Source organism: Ixodes scapularis, unplaced genomic scaffold (genome assembly GCF_016920785.2).
Source record: "Ixodes scapularis isolate PalLabHiFi unplaced genomic scaffold, ASM1692078v2 ptg002900l_1__unscaffolded, whole genome shotgun sequence".
In the NCBI taxonomy this organism is placed as follows: Eukaryota; Metazoa; Arthropoda; class Arachnida; order Ixodida; family Ixodidae; genus Ixodes; species Ixodes scapularis.
In genome coordinates this window covers 537,557-553,373 of record NW_024610277.1, presented here as the reverse complement: position 1 = coordinate 553,373, position 15,817 = coordinate 537,557, and the positions used below count along the sequence as shown (strand labels likewise).

The following is a 15,817-nucleotide window of genomic DNA, read 5'->3' as shown; positions in this document are numbered from 1 at the left end:
GTCAATATTAAAAATCTGCAAAGCAGAGTGCCGGCACGGAAAGGAATTTCCATAGCAAACGGTGCGCGGGTATGTCCATGCTCACTTGGAAAGCAACATAGGAGTGCGCTGTTACGGCTTTAGAAAGCTGCCATCTTCCTCGATGGGGTGCGCTTGGGCGCGGCCATAATCCGATTACGACGCCTTAGCGAAACTTTGTAATCAGACGATGTCGCATTCAAGTGCACCCCACTAAGGAAGATGCCAATGCCCTGAAGCTTGACTTGCAAACGTGTATAGGCTACCAAGACTGAAAATCTTGATTGTGTGGAGTGCATGTTGCAAAAGAACTCATGGAAGCTCGCCATCAGCACTCGGTGAGCAGTCGGTTGTTCGAGCTACTGGCACGATCTCGTACAGACGATGCGCTTTCTGCGGCTCACCCGAGATGCGAAGATCAACACCAGATTACCTGGTGGAGTTAAATTGGTTAGTGTGCATTTTTATACAGTCAGAAGTTGGTCTGCCTTGGTGAGCGTCTGGTGTCTCGGTTGTAGATGAGCAATTTAGCCAGTGCGGTACAACCGCCAGCCTGGCGTCTTTAACGAGCACCACGCAGTAGTGATACGTGACCACATGCCGGTACGATGCTCATCCAGATCGAAACGGGCAGGGTGGGGATTGAACGCAAGATCCCTGGGATCTGCAGCGTGAGCTTTCTCTCCATGTGCTCTAATCTGGTGTGCGCTATACTTTGTTCCAGATGCATCTGATGTTACAAGCGCGATCATGTGGCCTCGAACAGTGCTTGCACTGCACGAGCGCTCATGGTTGGCAGGGAAGCTGAAAGCCTGGAACTCACTCTTGTAGTTTCTGCTGTGTGTTTCTGCTACGCTCACACTTAAAAACACAAACTTAGCTCTGTTACGTTGTGGCACGTCGGACGCACTTCCAGTCTGGGGCACTGGGTGTAAGTCACCACGAAGTCACCATGCGGGATGTGCATTCCTGTGTTGTTTTGAAAGAAACCAGACAAAAACCTGCTTTCTCATCAAGGTGCCGTGACTGGGGTTGTACCAAAAAAGTCTGGGAAAGGTTTAAAGGTCAGTTTTTCATGCGTTTTCTGCCTGCTCGGTTTGTCCGAGAACTTTGATAGGTGCTGTCAAAAATAAAATCCAGACGCCGTCGGTCCACGATTGCTTGTGCAGAAAGCACTTTGAGTTGAATTCACGAACTTATACTTGTTGTCGTCAGATTTATTTGTTTTGTTCCAACATGAATGCGAGAAAACCGGCAAGTTGTACGGACCACCTGCGGACTACATTCAGTGTGTCTGCAAGTTCAAACGGCTGCCTGATCTTTCGAACTGTCGTCTGCTCTTTCAAATGTTTCTGCTTGTTGTCTGCTCTTTCAAACGTTTCTGCTTTTTTTTGTCTGCTCCGGCCTGTAGATCAAACGTTGACCCGGTAGCTGTGATAAGAAGTAATTAGTGCAGGCCTTAAAAGACTTTTAAGCTTGAAGGTGGGTTGCGGTAAGTAGGTCGGCTCAGTGGAAACAGTAGATATAGGGAGGTGTCGATCATTGTTACAAGTGGCCATCACCGACATTGTTATGCTTGATTTGTTCGATTCTGCTTCTGATTTTCAGTATCGACGTCATAGAGTTATTATAATGTACGCTAGAGGTTCAAGTGGCGCTAGTGTGCTGACGCAAATTGAAGCAGACAGCAACCAGTCAAAAATTGACTTCCGGTAATGCATTTCTATGGGGAAAAGTGAGTGTATTTTCTCTCTGCGCTCGATCATAAGAGTAAATATCCTGAATAATTCGTACGTACTAGGTAGCTTGGAACATTTCTCAGTCAGGCCGACGAAATAATTGGTCAGTTACGGTGTTTTTCTTTCAAATTCATCGCAATAAAAACGGTGCTAAAACGGCTTCGTACATGTATTTATGTGCACCGTCGGACACTGTTAGCGCGAACACGACGTTGGCGCTTTTCATCGTGGGGGATATACGTGCCAAACGAATGAAGAACATCTGGAAATTAAGAAAGACGGCAAGAACTACGCAGTAACACCGGATCAGTAACTACATGTGCATATACGGTCAAAATTAATTGAAGGCCACGTAATCTATTCCTATTTTAAATAAGTACAATTTTATTCTTTCTGCTCTGAGCGAAAGCTGCTTGTTCCACGTTCAAAATATCACTTGCACGCTCGAAACCTTTGAGAACAAGTGCCCGATAAAAGCTGCACGGCAGAAAACAATACGAAGAGACACCTTTTATAGCCCATGGACTTTATTCTCTACGTTTTGAATGTTTTTATCCGCTCATGCACGACGGGGTAATTTTTATATAGTGACAGGACTGGCATATTATCAATATATAAGCGTCACCATATTGCTGGCGAGCCTTGAACACACTCTACATTCCTTTCGATTGTAATTTTGCTTCGAATCGTCGCTTGTTTTTACACACCTGCTGCGGAACACACGTTTGGGACTGAAATGTAGCGAAGTTAAACATCGGTCCCTGATGAAGAAAAATGCGCTAACTAAAGCAATTACACTTTTACAGTGTTAATCAAGGTACATACTATTCGGTACGGCCCAAATAACCAAAGTGTTCCGTGTTATTTTCCGGCGAAGAGACAAAATGCACGCGCGTTTTCCCATAGGAATACACAGGAAGACTGGAAAAGTAGACTGGTTGCTGTCTGCTTCAATTTGCGTCACGGAAGTCGCATAGACACTAGCGCCAGTTGAACCTCTAGCGTACGTTATAATAACTCTATGGACGTCGACCATTTTAGCAACGGTTCACGCTCTTGCAGCCCAAACGACATCTCGTCTGAAAATAGCGAGCAGAATCTCATCGTGCGAATCAGGCTTTAGCGCCCATTCTGCGGCATCCACGTGGAATGAATTGCCGCATGTCACATTATTCACGCAATGTTTTACAGTGTAAAGAGCCTCGTTAATTTTGCTGAAGCCACTGAAGTAATCAAACATTGCCAGGAAGACGTAGTATCAACAATTCCACTGCGAAAAAGAGCACAGGGACTCTGCAGGGAAACCGTCGGCATCGCCTTCCAATGGTTTGTTTATGGGCGACGGCGGGCTTGCCCACACTCCATCGCACATGTACGGCACATGTGGCGTCCACTAGGGGCGCAGGGAAATCTTTTCTGCTAAATTTAGCGGGTAAATTTGTCCACTAGATTTAGCAGGAAAATTCCCCCAGTAACTTTAGTGGGGAATCGTTCCACATAATGCAACACGTGCGGTTACGCTGACGCCTCAACCCGGAAACGGGCTCCTAAGATGTGCTCTAAAAGTAAAAAAACAAAAGGAAGAATGTAACGTTGATGAATACAACTACTTCATTTTTAAATCCATAGTATTTAGCTAAACTCTATGACATTACACAACATGGGAACCCAAAAAACTCACCAGGCAATCAAAATGAAACGGGATGTCTGAGCTGGTGAGGACAATGTCCAGTGAATAATATAATGAAAGGACACGCTTACAATAGGCATAGGTCGTTATTTCTCTAGAACACAGCTCTTAGGCGCCCATTTCCGCGTAGAGTGGCGTCGCCGTCGGCGTAATTACCTCGCTAAATTTAGTAAGAAATTGAATTGGTGTTGAGGTCATGTGACGTCAATTTTCCCGCTAAATCTAGCGGAGAAACTGATTTTGTTCATGGGTGACGTGACACAAAGTTATGTGATGTCATTTTCCCTGCTAAATTTAGTAGGAAAACCACTGGGGAAAACTGAATTGGTGTTGAGGTCTAATGACGTCCATTTCCCCGCTAAATTTAGCGGGGAAATTTTAGCTAAATTTAGGGGAAAATTTACCAGGATGATGAGAGATGGAGGAGGAGGAGGGGCATACCCTCCCCTCCTCCTCAAGAGCTGCGCTCTAGTTTTGCGGATTACAAAGATTTGCAAACGTCCTTCATTTCTTCTTTTTTTTTTTTTTTTTTTTTGCGGCGGCGGCGTTTTTTTTTACGCGGTTCTTTCTGCGCCGGTAGAAGCGGGCCCGATGGAAGCGGGCCGGGTCTCATTGAAAAGACCGCGAGACGGTCGAAAATCGGAAGGCCTCCGCGGCCGGGGTTCGGAGACCTAGACTCTACGGAGACCCCTGATCTAGTAGAAAGAAGAAAACAGACAGAGGACTAAACACACGAATACTTGACTAAACATCCACGCTCGTCACGAATATGATAGGATCTCCACCATACATTTCTACACGCCCTCATATTCATGCAAATTGCGTGTTTCCAATCAATAAAACCTACTGGCGCACGCACGCTCGCATACACTGGGTATCGCTTGACTTGAAATGCCAGAAAAGGCTAAATACACGGGCTCGCGCTCGCGCTAGTGGTTTAGACTCGAGCCAGTTCAGGCGAGGGTTTTGTAGGTAAGAAATACCTACTCGTTTCGGTTTCGGAATCCGCAGCTGTGTACCATAGCTGTGTTGGCAGCTGTACTATGGTGGCTAGAGCTGTTCTCAACAGCGAGCCCGCAGGCGTCACTGGCATCGCCAGCGAGCTGCGAGCGTGGCGAGCGCAGCGAGCGCTGCGGAGTTCATGCAACTTTATGCGCCTCTCATCTGCGTCTGGCTGGAGTTACATCGTTGCGTCGGTCACGTCTGACCACTGTGACTCTCGTGCTTCTGCTCTTCTGCTTGTGTCACGGTGACGGACCGATGCCGGGCAGTTTCTGGCGAGCGTGTAAGTATTTGCCGCTCATTCCTGATTCTCGCCGAGCTTTCGGTAACACCTGGCGGATCCCACGCCCGCTGACGAGAGCTTCGCCTTTGCTAATCGCATTCAGTACTTTCTAGAATTTTCGCCTACTGTCTGCCGCAATGTCGCCAATCTGTACGTCGAGTTTCTTTTTCTTTCTTTTTTACTTTTTCTTTTTTTAACGGATCCTCGAAGAGGCCATGCCAGCAGTGACGGACGTTCCGAGCGAAGAACCAACCTTCATGACGGAGGAACTGGGCAACGGAGACGTGCCTGAGGGCGGCAAAGCGGTGGCCGACCTGTCCGACGACGACATGCCTCCCCTCGAGGACTTGGCGGCCGACGGCTCCAACAAGGGCAAGAGGATCGTCATCGAAGACGAAGAGCCCAAAGCCGTCGACGAGGACGGCTGGCTGGACATTCTAGGCAGCGGCCAACTCAAGAAGAAGGTATGCCGGTTGTCGCGCGCTCACTCGCTGCATTCACGCTTTCAGAATGCTTGGTCGTCTGTTGGGTGGGTTCTGCCAGGCGATTGTTACTGACCATGCGGTGCTGTAGAAGGGAGCATGCGCTGATGGCGCAGCACACTGATCTCTATGACAATTTTAGTCCCTTGCAAATAAAGAGGGTAATAAGATATTGAGGTGGGCTAGTTGGATATGCATGATATAAAAATTAAATAGCGCAAAAGGTTGGACAAAGGACAAAGGACAGAACATGTAGACAGGACAAGAGGGTAAGGCGAGGGAAAGCTGGGCCGGGGAGAAGGAAGCAGACGGAGGGTTAAAGAGAGAAGGAGGTTTCCCCCTCTCTTCTTCAGCGTTCCGTCTGCTTCCTCCTCCCTAATCTTCCTTTCCATCGCACTACCTCCTTGAGTTGCAACGGACTGTTGCGCTTGCAAAGCACATTCACACGGCGTCAATTCTTGATCGGTATCCAGGCGTGCGAAGGCACAGAGATGCAGCACTTCGGCGTGCCAAGGAAGCTTTGATCACGCCGCGAAACCGGCGGAACTTGCTTTCAACGAGTTATGGCTCTTTCCTGCGGCACTGCACTTTCGTAAAAATTTCCTTGTGTTCTCAATGGGAAGTCTCACCACTTACACAGGGTTTTAAAATCTTCTTCAGCGAATGACGATGAACAAGTAGAAAACATGTCTTCAGCACAATGCTGCCAGCCTTTGCAATGCTAGCAAAAACACAATTTCGCTGCATGCAAGATGGCCGTCCAGTGGCTGCAGTCACGCTGCAGCGACCAAGCGGGGATGTGCAATTCAGCAATTGTCATAAAGGGATCAGTGGCGCAACCTCCCGTGAGCTCCTGTTTATACATCATTCCAAGCTGGACAGCGCCGAAACGACTGTAGCACATTTAGTTCCCTGATGTCCTTAGGACAATGTTACTAAACCCTGGGCCGCTGGCATCCACCGAGACCGAGCTAAATACAATGATAACTCCACCCTTTAGCGACGAGTTGGAACATGAAAGTTGCTTTATATGTCTACTGCTAGAGTCACTGAATTTTCCCAGCGTACAGGAACTCCCAGGCTCTAGGTGCCAAGATGGCGGCTCACTATTTTTTCTTTAGTGTGGTCACCATGAGCTTCTAGAAAGCATGTTTTTGTGTAAAAACATGCGGAAAAAACTCTTTTTTAGGAATGCTTATTGGAGGTTTGTACGATATAAGGTGCATGATGTTTTCTAAAATCTTTAGTTTACAAGGTTTTGCGTCTCAATTAATATTGTTTCTATACAACCATGCCCCACCGGTGATTTTAGGTAGCGCGTCCCGACCTGAGGGCATCCTAACTTCGGTAGTAGTTTGTGGCACATCCGCTTGGGAGACGGGGGTTGGCATCTCTGGAACCCCTTCTACCGTATATGTTTCAGCACCGAAGCAGAGCCATTTATAGAGAGTTTAGTCAATGGAAGGAGCAGGCAGAGCCAGGGCATGCACCATCATGCTCTCTTGGTCAACCAGAAGCTGAAAAGAATCCCCTAGCGGTAGCGAGAAACAGTTTTAATAAGAATGTAAGGGTTAAATGTAGTAACTCTTCATGGTTGAAACTATGGTGCATGTGATGTTTCGATCATGATCATGCAGAAAGATGTAAGAAACGAATGCGCTGCTCGAACTCTGATTTGCTCGGACAGGGTGCGACCGCTCGGACGGCAGATACCCGGCCTTCAGCACCTGGCGTACAGATTATGTCGATCGTTCCGCTAGTCGCACTCTTCTACCATGATTTTGGATGACCGTGACTCAAACATCACGTGTACCATATTTTCAGTCAGCTAGAGTTACTCCGACGCACTTATTAATTCCATTCCTCGCGACCACTGCCAGGGTATTATTTCCGGCTTCTAGTTGGCCACATTTGAATTTGTGAAGAGTTCCTGGAACATGCCCAGCCCGCTTTTGGCCAATGGTGCCCCCTATACTTCCCAGTGAATGGGCTCTCTATGTACGGCTCTGCGCCAAAGTGACCGATTAAAACCGAAATAGAACAGTCACATGCTGTCGAAAATTGATACTCCCAAACCAATACAATCGTGCAGTTCTCCAAGTGGCCGCTGCGGGAGAAATGGCAGCGTTCGACATTAGCTCGCTGCTCGAGTGCTTTTCGGTGCCACTTTTTCAGAGTAGGCTCTATGGCAGTTTCCCCGACTGAGTTGTTCTTGTAACGTTGTTAGGATGTCCTTGAGATGTCCCAACGTTCTGGGGATGTCCTGTGGACTTTCACAGGACATCCCAAGGACATTCTGAGGATATTCACAGGACTAAGTCTGCTATTAGGGTATCTTAATCTGTTTTGGAGAAGCCGTTGTGTCGACCGTCGCTCAACTGTTCTGGTCTCTCACGGGATGGCCGGGACGTCTCTTAGTCGTCCCTCCTCCGACACGAGACCTTCAAGGACTGAGCGTGCAGCCGAGGCACGTCGGAAGAATGCGGGCTGGAGGCCGCCCCCCCTTCTCACCCTGCCAGGGCTCGAACCAAATGCTTAGGATAGCTATTGCTTCAAATCGACTTGGTGTTTCGAATTTTGTCCCGTCCGCGGGACTTGAATTAATCCAAGAGCGATGCTCTGACGTCGTGGATTTCGACAGGAAATGGCTATACGCACAATGTGAAAAGCTCGTGCCATGTAGTTAATATGGTGGTGGAATTTGCTTTCTATCGCCCTGCAACATTTTGTTGACACTGTTTAATATAGTGGTGAAATTTGCTTCCTATCGCCCTGCGAAATTTCGTCGACACTGGATTAGATTTTTTAGGCGATAGTTGAAAAAGAAAATATGTTGTCAATATTGCCAAATGCGTCAGAAAGCACCCGCCGCCCTCCAGATTGGACCCTGGATCCTTTGCGTGTGATGCAGCTGCGTTACCTCAGAAGTGCTTTGGCAGTCCGTTTTGACAGTCCATTTTATATATGTTCTTTTTTTTTTTTCTAAATGCGTAATTACCTTCAGAAGCCACTAAAAGCTAGCACGCGATTCACCGAGGTGTGTTTATCGAAGCCCCCCTCCCCTCTCTCTCCACAGAAAACCAGCCGAGAAGCAAAAGGTTTTGCATCGTTTGTACAGCCATTTCCGGGAGTGGTGCACAATGTTGCGCGTATAGCATTACTGTTTGTGGAATTTATTGGCCTTGGGGGAGAAACTCCAAGGTCGAGTCCACCTTCTCCTTCGAGAAGATGTAGTCGGTGCAGCTTTCCATGTTGTGTAAATTATCCGAACATATGACCATCTCCATCTACGCTTAATACAGTGGTTGACATTGGAGGTAAGCTAAAAAATAATATAGTTGTGCGTGCTCGACGGCTTATTTTTGGCGGCACATTTTCGTTTCGTGTCGGGCATCACCTGCCAATTTCTTCACGAATGAAATAATGGTCGTAGACTAGCAACCCAGGTGACTCCCTGCTGACTCGATGAAGACCAGAGCTCTGTATTCCAGTTCCAGCTGGGGCTGGAATACATGCATCTCGTGCTTCTCAGCACCTAGTTAGCCGTCTAACAAAATGTGGCCAGTAGGTGCTGGTCAGTGGGGAACTGGTGTAGCATAGATGGGCTGTGTCCACGTTTATTCTTTCGGCAGCGTGGGTCGCGCACGCCGTTTCGGCGTTTAGTTGAGTCCTTTTGTTTCGTTTATTTAATTGCACCACCAACGATGGCGCCCCTCTGTGCCTGCAGGTGGTCCGAGCGGGGGAAGGTCGGGCTACGAGGCCGCAGAGGTCCCACTGGGTGGTGGTGAACCTGAAGGGATCGCTGGACGATGGCACCGTCTTCGAGGAACACACCGGCCTCAAGATGATCCTTGGAGATCTGGAGACCGTTTCTGGTGAGCCCAAAGTCGTCCGCTGCCTCGGCGAGAAGGCGCCCACTTTGCACATTTGCAGCTGAAACCAGAGACCTAACCGACGTCGCAGCGCGCTTATTGCTGTCGGTGCCGCCCAAGGGCCAGAGGAGTTTGCTGCGAGACCGCTTTCGATTATTTAGCCAATTGGCTCGGCTGGTCGAATGGTCCGTGTTTTTACCACACTTTTGGCAAGTAGATACTCGCACACTTCCAATCCGCTCTCTGCATGTTTTTTACGCGCTACACTGAGGTGCCCTCATATGCGCTTTGCTCAAGGCAACGACATCCCAGGCGAAAATCAGTCCAGTTGCAGCTGGATTATGAAACTAGAAATGAGGCAGTCCAGCTGGATTCCAGCTGGATCCGGCTGGACCCAGCTGGAATCCAGCTGGACTGCCTCATTTCCAGTTCCATAATCCAGCTGGAAGAGGACTGATTTTCGCCTAGGATCTGATATTACACCAATTATCTTCTGAGGCAGGTGACTAAGTTTAAGTTTTCCTGGTCTAGAGGGCTACGTACAGTCTAAGCTCATTATAACAGACTTGGTTGCAACAGACATTTGGATATAACATACTGATTTGTGAAGTTTGGTTGGTTTTCCTCTACATACTGCATACAACATACTCCTTTTACAACAGACCGAAATCTTAGTCAAAATCAAGGTCTGTTATAATGAGCTTAGACTGTACTTTAGTGTAGAGCAGGCAGTCGTCTGTAAATAACCTAACTGTAATTTTGGGACTCAGTGTTTCTGCCGAATCGTTGGCGTAGCATAAAAGTAACACTGATCGCAAAACTGATCCTTGGGGACTCTTGACCGCACCATACAGACAGACGACGCAACACCATCAATAGCTACAAACTGTCTCCTATTTCTGAGGTATGCACTAATCCATTGAGCAACGTGAGCAGTAACTCTAACTATTTAGTTTTCTGATAAGTCCTTCGTGGGATACCCGTTTGAATTCTTTTGATAAGCCTAGACAAACCGCATCTATTTGTCCTCTTTCGTTTGACGAGCACGAATAATGGTTGAAATGTTTCAAACAACTGCATTACTGTGGACAACCCTCTTCGAAATCCATGTTGATTTTTGTACAAAATGTTTGAACTCTCACAATTGCCGTAAAGGCTTCTGGAAATGATGTGCTCAAAAAGCTTATGAGAAGTGCATGTTAATGAAATACAGGGTGTCTAGCGACCGGGAATTGTCAGGAAAATTTTAATTGCCCGGAAAAATCTGGGAGTTCTCAGGGATATTGTCAAAAAGTGAGCCCAGTCAGGGAAAATGAGCTGGAAACGCCATTGAGTGCCCTGAGCAAAGACTTGAGGACTTGGGGGCAGAGATATAGGCAATAAATTCTGCTTGGAGAGAAGAGCGGGCTCTCCTTACCCGATGTAGTGTGCCACCCAGTGTAAAGGGAACAGCCGACAAATCAAGTCCAAGCCTTAGATTGGATTGTGGTCGCGACACTATAGGCTAAATTGAGTTAGAGCTACTAGATTTAGTAACAAATAGGAAAGCCGCAGACCCCAATCCAAGCTATGTAATGCCGTACTGGGGCCCTTGAGGTATAATAAATGAAATGGAAATAAAATTATAATGCATGCTGTTCCCTAAAAAGACGGAACAACGCAAACAGCGCTGCTTTCCTCCTCGCTGTCGTCTCTTCACCTTCCTTGCTTTGGGGAATTTGGGGACCGACAAGGACGGAGGTCTCTCCAGCAAAGCGTGCGAATGGCTGTCTGGACCAGTGTTGCGGAATGGGCACCCCCATTCCATTCCAAGTCTATTCTGGAGAAATTCCACTCCTTTCGTCTCCTTGGGGTGGAGACAGTGAACCCACTCCTGGAATGGCTCGACCCCACTATTCCACTCCTCTAATTCCTAAACGTGAAAAAATGGCCGTTGACAGCCACATTGGGTTACTGGAGAAAAAAAAAAAAGCATAAAGCTGCTGACGTTGTCAAACGCGGAGACGAGTATGCAAAAGCTTCCTCAAAGTGCTCATTTTACCGAGCCAAGGGGTGGTGTCACTTCAGACTTTAATTGCGCGATCAAGCGTAAAAGGCTCGCGAGTTGCAACATGCTTAGCGTCTTGTTTGTTTGATAATGCCTTAAAAATGTTTAGTTTGTGCGTGGCGCAAGAAGAGGCTATCTTGCTCTCTGTTTGGAATACTTGCACAACAGTACCTTGAGCTGGCATCAAAATATGAACTTTTTGTTTTTATTTTGATGTCTATGCTCGCATTCTCCTTCCTTGAAAAATATTGCTTAGCAGCAATAAAAGAAAATACACACAAAGAACAACTCTTTAGCCTCTCACCATAGTCAGATGTACTCTGTTTCACCTTACGATGAACCGCGACGGACGCTACGAGCTACGCGAGCCAATCCATAGTTTGTAGCTTGTTACGTGACTTTGCGCTCCCTGCGTCGCTCTGCCAAATTGGGGGGGGGCACATGACAACTTCCGAGTTATGAATTGGCTCATGTGGCTCGTAGCATCCTTGCAATCCATAGTAAGGGGAAAGAAAGACGACTCGCCGATAGCAGTTCGTGCTGCACTATGTCAAATATACTTATTGGTTTCATTGTTATTGAGCTGTCTCCATGTCGTCGCTGCCGTTTGTTTAGTCAAAACTGATGCGATGACACCACCGTCGAGAATATTTAATTGATTTCGCGCCGCCATCGGCAAGAAAGCCTGCCTCACATCTTGTTGCGCCGAACTGTTTCCAGTGAACCGGTAATCGCCTTATGAGATTACGGTTCCTTTCGGGTTCAATATCAAATGTCTGATTTCGGTTACATTTTTCTCCCGGTTCAGTTAAAAACAATGGTTTTGCGACGGTTTTTGGTTTGAGTTCGGTTCAACACCCTGGTTAAGAGCTACATGCAAATCACACATGATTACAACAACCGCTTTGTCGCATCTCGCGGCACCAAAAACAACACCTTGTTTGACTACAACTATTTAATTTTGGTTTACAGAGGGTGCGCCATTTTAATCCTCAAAGGAGCATGAGCCAATGAGACAATCGGTCTCCTCCAGTGCAATGATGCCGTCTCAAGAGCCACTTGTAATGCGCCAGCGAATTGCACCATCGGCCCGTAGGCCCTAAATGAAAATCAACGCCGCGTCCATAAGAACCGAGCCCATTCCGTTCCCATTCCATTCCGGGGTCACGATACTGTGGAATGATTCCGGAATCATTCCAATTCCGGAGTGGCAACTCTGCAACACCGGTCTGGATCCACGTGATGGGCACGCTCTAAGCCTCTGTCAAAGGACGCAAACGAGATAAAGCTTTCCTTCCGGCAAAAGAAAAAAAAATGCACTAAAGCGGAACGGAATTGGAGGAAAACCTTTCCGGCACAACAAATGGTGGGACTGCAAAAAAAGGCATCTCGTTTGGACAGCCTTTAGACCACGCTGGTGTGGCATCTATATACAATGTGATCTTGTTTGGGGCATTTTGCGGACGAAAGGAATCCGTCTGCTTCCGGTGCAATATCGCTCAACAGCCGTGCCTCTCACACTTGCTCGCAGGTCTGGACATCTCCATTGCCCTGATGGAGAAGAAGGAGCTCGCCGAAATAGTGGTGCCCCCTAGGTTCGGATACGGCGAGCTCGGCAGGCAAGTCCTCCCACACTCCTTCGATCTTCCACCCGCAAACGCCGACGGGCGTCCGGGACCGCCGCAGGCGCAGAGTGGGACCGCAGCTGAGACAAGCGGCCGGCCACTTTCCCGGCTCCAGAATCTGTTTGCGAAACTGCCTTTGTGGCTAAGAGCCGGCAGGATGCATGATGTTTTTCGGAAAATAATTAACCCCTTGAGGCCACGCCTGAGTATGACTGGGCATGTTCCTGCGTAGATTTCAGTTTTGATTGGCTCCCCGACTCTTCCAACTAGACTGTCAGCTTTATTTCTATGCGTGGAGCGGCGTTTCTCTAAGGTTTCGGCCATCACGGACTTACATACCCGCTCAGAGGACGGACCCCGAACGCATTCTGCGTCGGAGGTCTTGCGCGATGCCGTAAAAGAGCCTTTTCTTTTCGGAGCAATTTTTATACTCGGCGCGGACCCTCACGAATGCTCTCGAGGAACCCCAATGGTCCGCGGAGCACGGTTTGAGAACTGCCGGTGTAGAGCAATATTTTGTCTTCTGATAATGCTCGTTGATGGCAGCTGGCTAGTTTTCTTTAGGGGACTTCTGTTTAGGTCTGATCTCTTAATTGTTGTTTCATAAAGGTGAATCTATGTCGTTCAACCTCGCGCTTTATGGGAACTGCAGATCTAGAAATTAGTAATATACTAAATAAAGAAGTTCCAGTTCCGAATAAAAATGTCCGCTTGGGTCTCTTGCAAAGCGTGACCCCAGGGTGCGAGGTCAGGGCGTCGTTTTACGTAGTACCGCGTCTCGAAAAGTATAATTGGAGAAAAACATCCTAGGTTGGAGGCACGCAGACATCGATTAACTTTGAGCCCAAAGATCGGCGTGTCTTCGAGAAATACATATACTTCGTAAAGCAGGCTACAGTTGTTCTGCACAAGATAAAAATTTTCATTTGCTGCGCAGAAAAAAAACAACCTGGCACTCGAATGATTAATATTTTGTTTACGGCTAGAGTTGATCGTGGCCATCAAAGAAATCGAATGGGACGTTGCGTCGTACGGCGAGAGGCCGGTTTGATGACTTGATGCCCGTTTAGCGTTGGACAGGGACAATTTGACCGGTGCAGTCCAACCAATCCCCCGAGGCTTTCGGCGCATATTTTGCAGCGTGAATCGTGCGACTCCTCGCTGCCACAACGCTCATCCAGACGAAGACGGGCAGGGATGGGGATTGAGCCCGGGATCCCCGGTTCGTTGGGCGCCAGCTTTCTGTTTAGGGCCGGTTCACAGATTTGCGTGTGTTCGAGTGCCTCGCATACTTTTGTAACTGCTTGGCGCGTTGCGAGGGAATGCACATCTGTCGCGTTGCCCTGGAAGACTTCCGACTCGCGCATAACTAGATAGGTTTTGCGGTATTACGAGTATACGAATTTGCGTTCACGAGAAAGTCGTTTAATCCTCCAGTGGTATTGGACGTGCTTAGCTCGTCGACGTGGAACTGTCCCCAAACCGTCGGGGGTCAAGCATTCCTCATCCGCTTTCCCCAGTTCATGCACTCCACCGTCTTGGACCACCCGGGCTCGCTCGTGGCTGTTTCCAACTCTGCCATCGAACCGTGGCGCTCAATATTTTTAGATTTTCTTCTCGTTCAGTTTATGATTAGAAATTTGATTTCGAAGACAAGAATTAAGCGGGGTAGGCTCAGAAACGACTACAGTACAATCCACTTCTAACGATACCACATATAACGATGTACCGTTTATAACGATCAGTTTCAAGAATTTCTAGACTAGAAATAATCAGTTTCTAGTCCAGATACAACGATAATCGGTTATAACGATTGAAATTTTGGGTTTTTTCATTATCGTTATAAATGGGTTGCACTGTAAAAGCGGCAAGGGGTTAAAACGTCGTCCGAATTATTTCGAGCCTACTGCGGAGGAACGGTACTTAAAATGTTGTGGAGAGCGATACGCACGTTGGAAGTGTTCCGAGGCTACCCCAGAGATTGTGGCGGTATGCGAAACGCCCACGAGGGAATGCGGCGCACCGGAGAACACTCTAATGCGGGTGTACAGTCTTTACGCGCTCAACCGCCGATCCCCCGCCGTGGCTGGGTGGCAACTTCCCCGACGCCGCGTCTGTCCAGCTCGATCCCGACGGGGAGGAAACTGCAGAGCATCGTGGGTTGCTCGTGACAGGAGCCGTAGCTCCCGTCGCGTGTGGTTCTTTGCAAGCAGCAGGGCGCCTTCTGAGAGGGAGCCCGCTTTGTGCAGGAAGCCCGACGTGCCACCCAATGCCACCCTCCATTACCAAGTGGAGCTGCTGGACACGATGGAGCCCAAGGAGGAGACGGACCTGCCCTTCCATGAGCGCCAGTCCATCGGGTAACGCCTTTCTGCCCTCCAAGGGATTCCCCCCACAGATGGGGCCGGGATGCCACTCGTACGCCAGAAAGGAAACTTTGCTCGGGGGACAAAGAAAAAGCGCAGTATTTTTGCCCCTGAGACTCGTTTGAGCGGTTATAAAAACTGCTTTTATTTCAAGGTCAATGTTTCAAGGTTCTAGCTTGTCTTCAAATTTCTCCCAACTCAAATTATTGTTTAGGGGGGAGGGTGTATTTACTATTTGGTCATGTACGTGTCCTATCCAGGCGCTTAAAAAAGGAATGTCTTTGGGGCTTTTGGTTTAAACGGCGTCTTGAGTGCCATTGTGAGGCAACTGGCGCATCGTGAATGGCGCCCCGAGCGTGCCTTCAACCGGTGTGTTTGCCCATAACCTTCTATCTAGAGAAGCCTGCGTACACCAGATCAACAGGTTGCGGTTGCGGGGGACTGTTTTGAAAGCAGCGCCGCTCCGGAATCCTAGAGACCGCAAGGAAAACTGCCTCTCTTCATTTTGCAATTTGCAAGAGAAGCAACCAAAAAAATTCCGGATTTTATTATAGTTCTATTTTCTTCTCCTTGTGGAAGCAGGCAGGTAGGGGGATGCTCCGAGGGACTGGGAAGGGACGATAAGTCGTAGGTGCGGAGGAATGGCAGACGTTCCTTCCTGTCAAAAGACTGACGAGAAAAGAAGAAAGTTTC

The 15,817-nt window shown here is 48.1% G+C and overlaps 1 protein-coding gene across 1 annotated transcript in view; it reads left to right on the top strand.

Moving 5' to 3' along the window:
• The first annotated feature begins 4,568 nt into the window (after positions 1-4,568).
• The window catches only part of LOC8042834 (peptidyl-prolyl cis-trans isomerase FKBP8), a 38,864-nt gene continuing 27,615 nt past the window's right edge, over positions 4,569-15,817 (top strand). Inside the window, exons 1-5 of the mRNA XM_029995149.4 lie at positions 4,569-4,732; positions 4,943-5,196; positions 8,942-9,089; positions 12,665-12,752; positions 15,008-15,118. Of these exons, the coding sequence (XP_029851009.2) occupies positions 4,948-5,196; positions 8,942-9,089; positions 12,665-12,752; positions 15,008-15,118 (596 nt within the window). The 5' untranslated portion in view covers positions 4,569-4,732; positions 4,943-4,947. The remainder of the gene's footprint in view (positions 4,733-4,942; positions 5,197-8,941; positions 9,090-12,664; positions 12,753-15,007; positions 15,119-15,817) is intronic.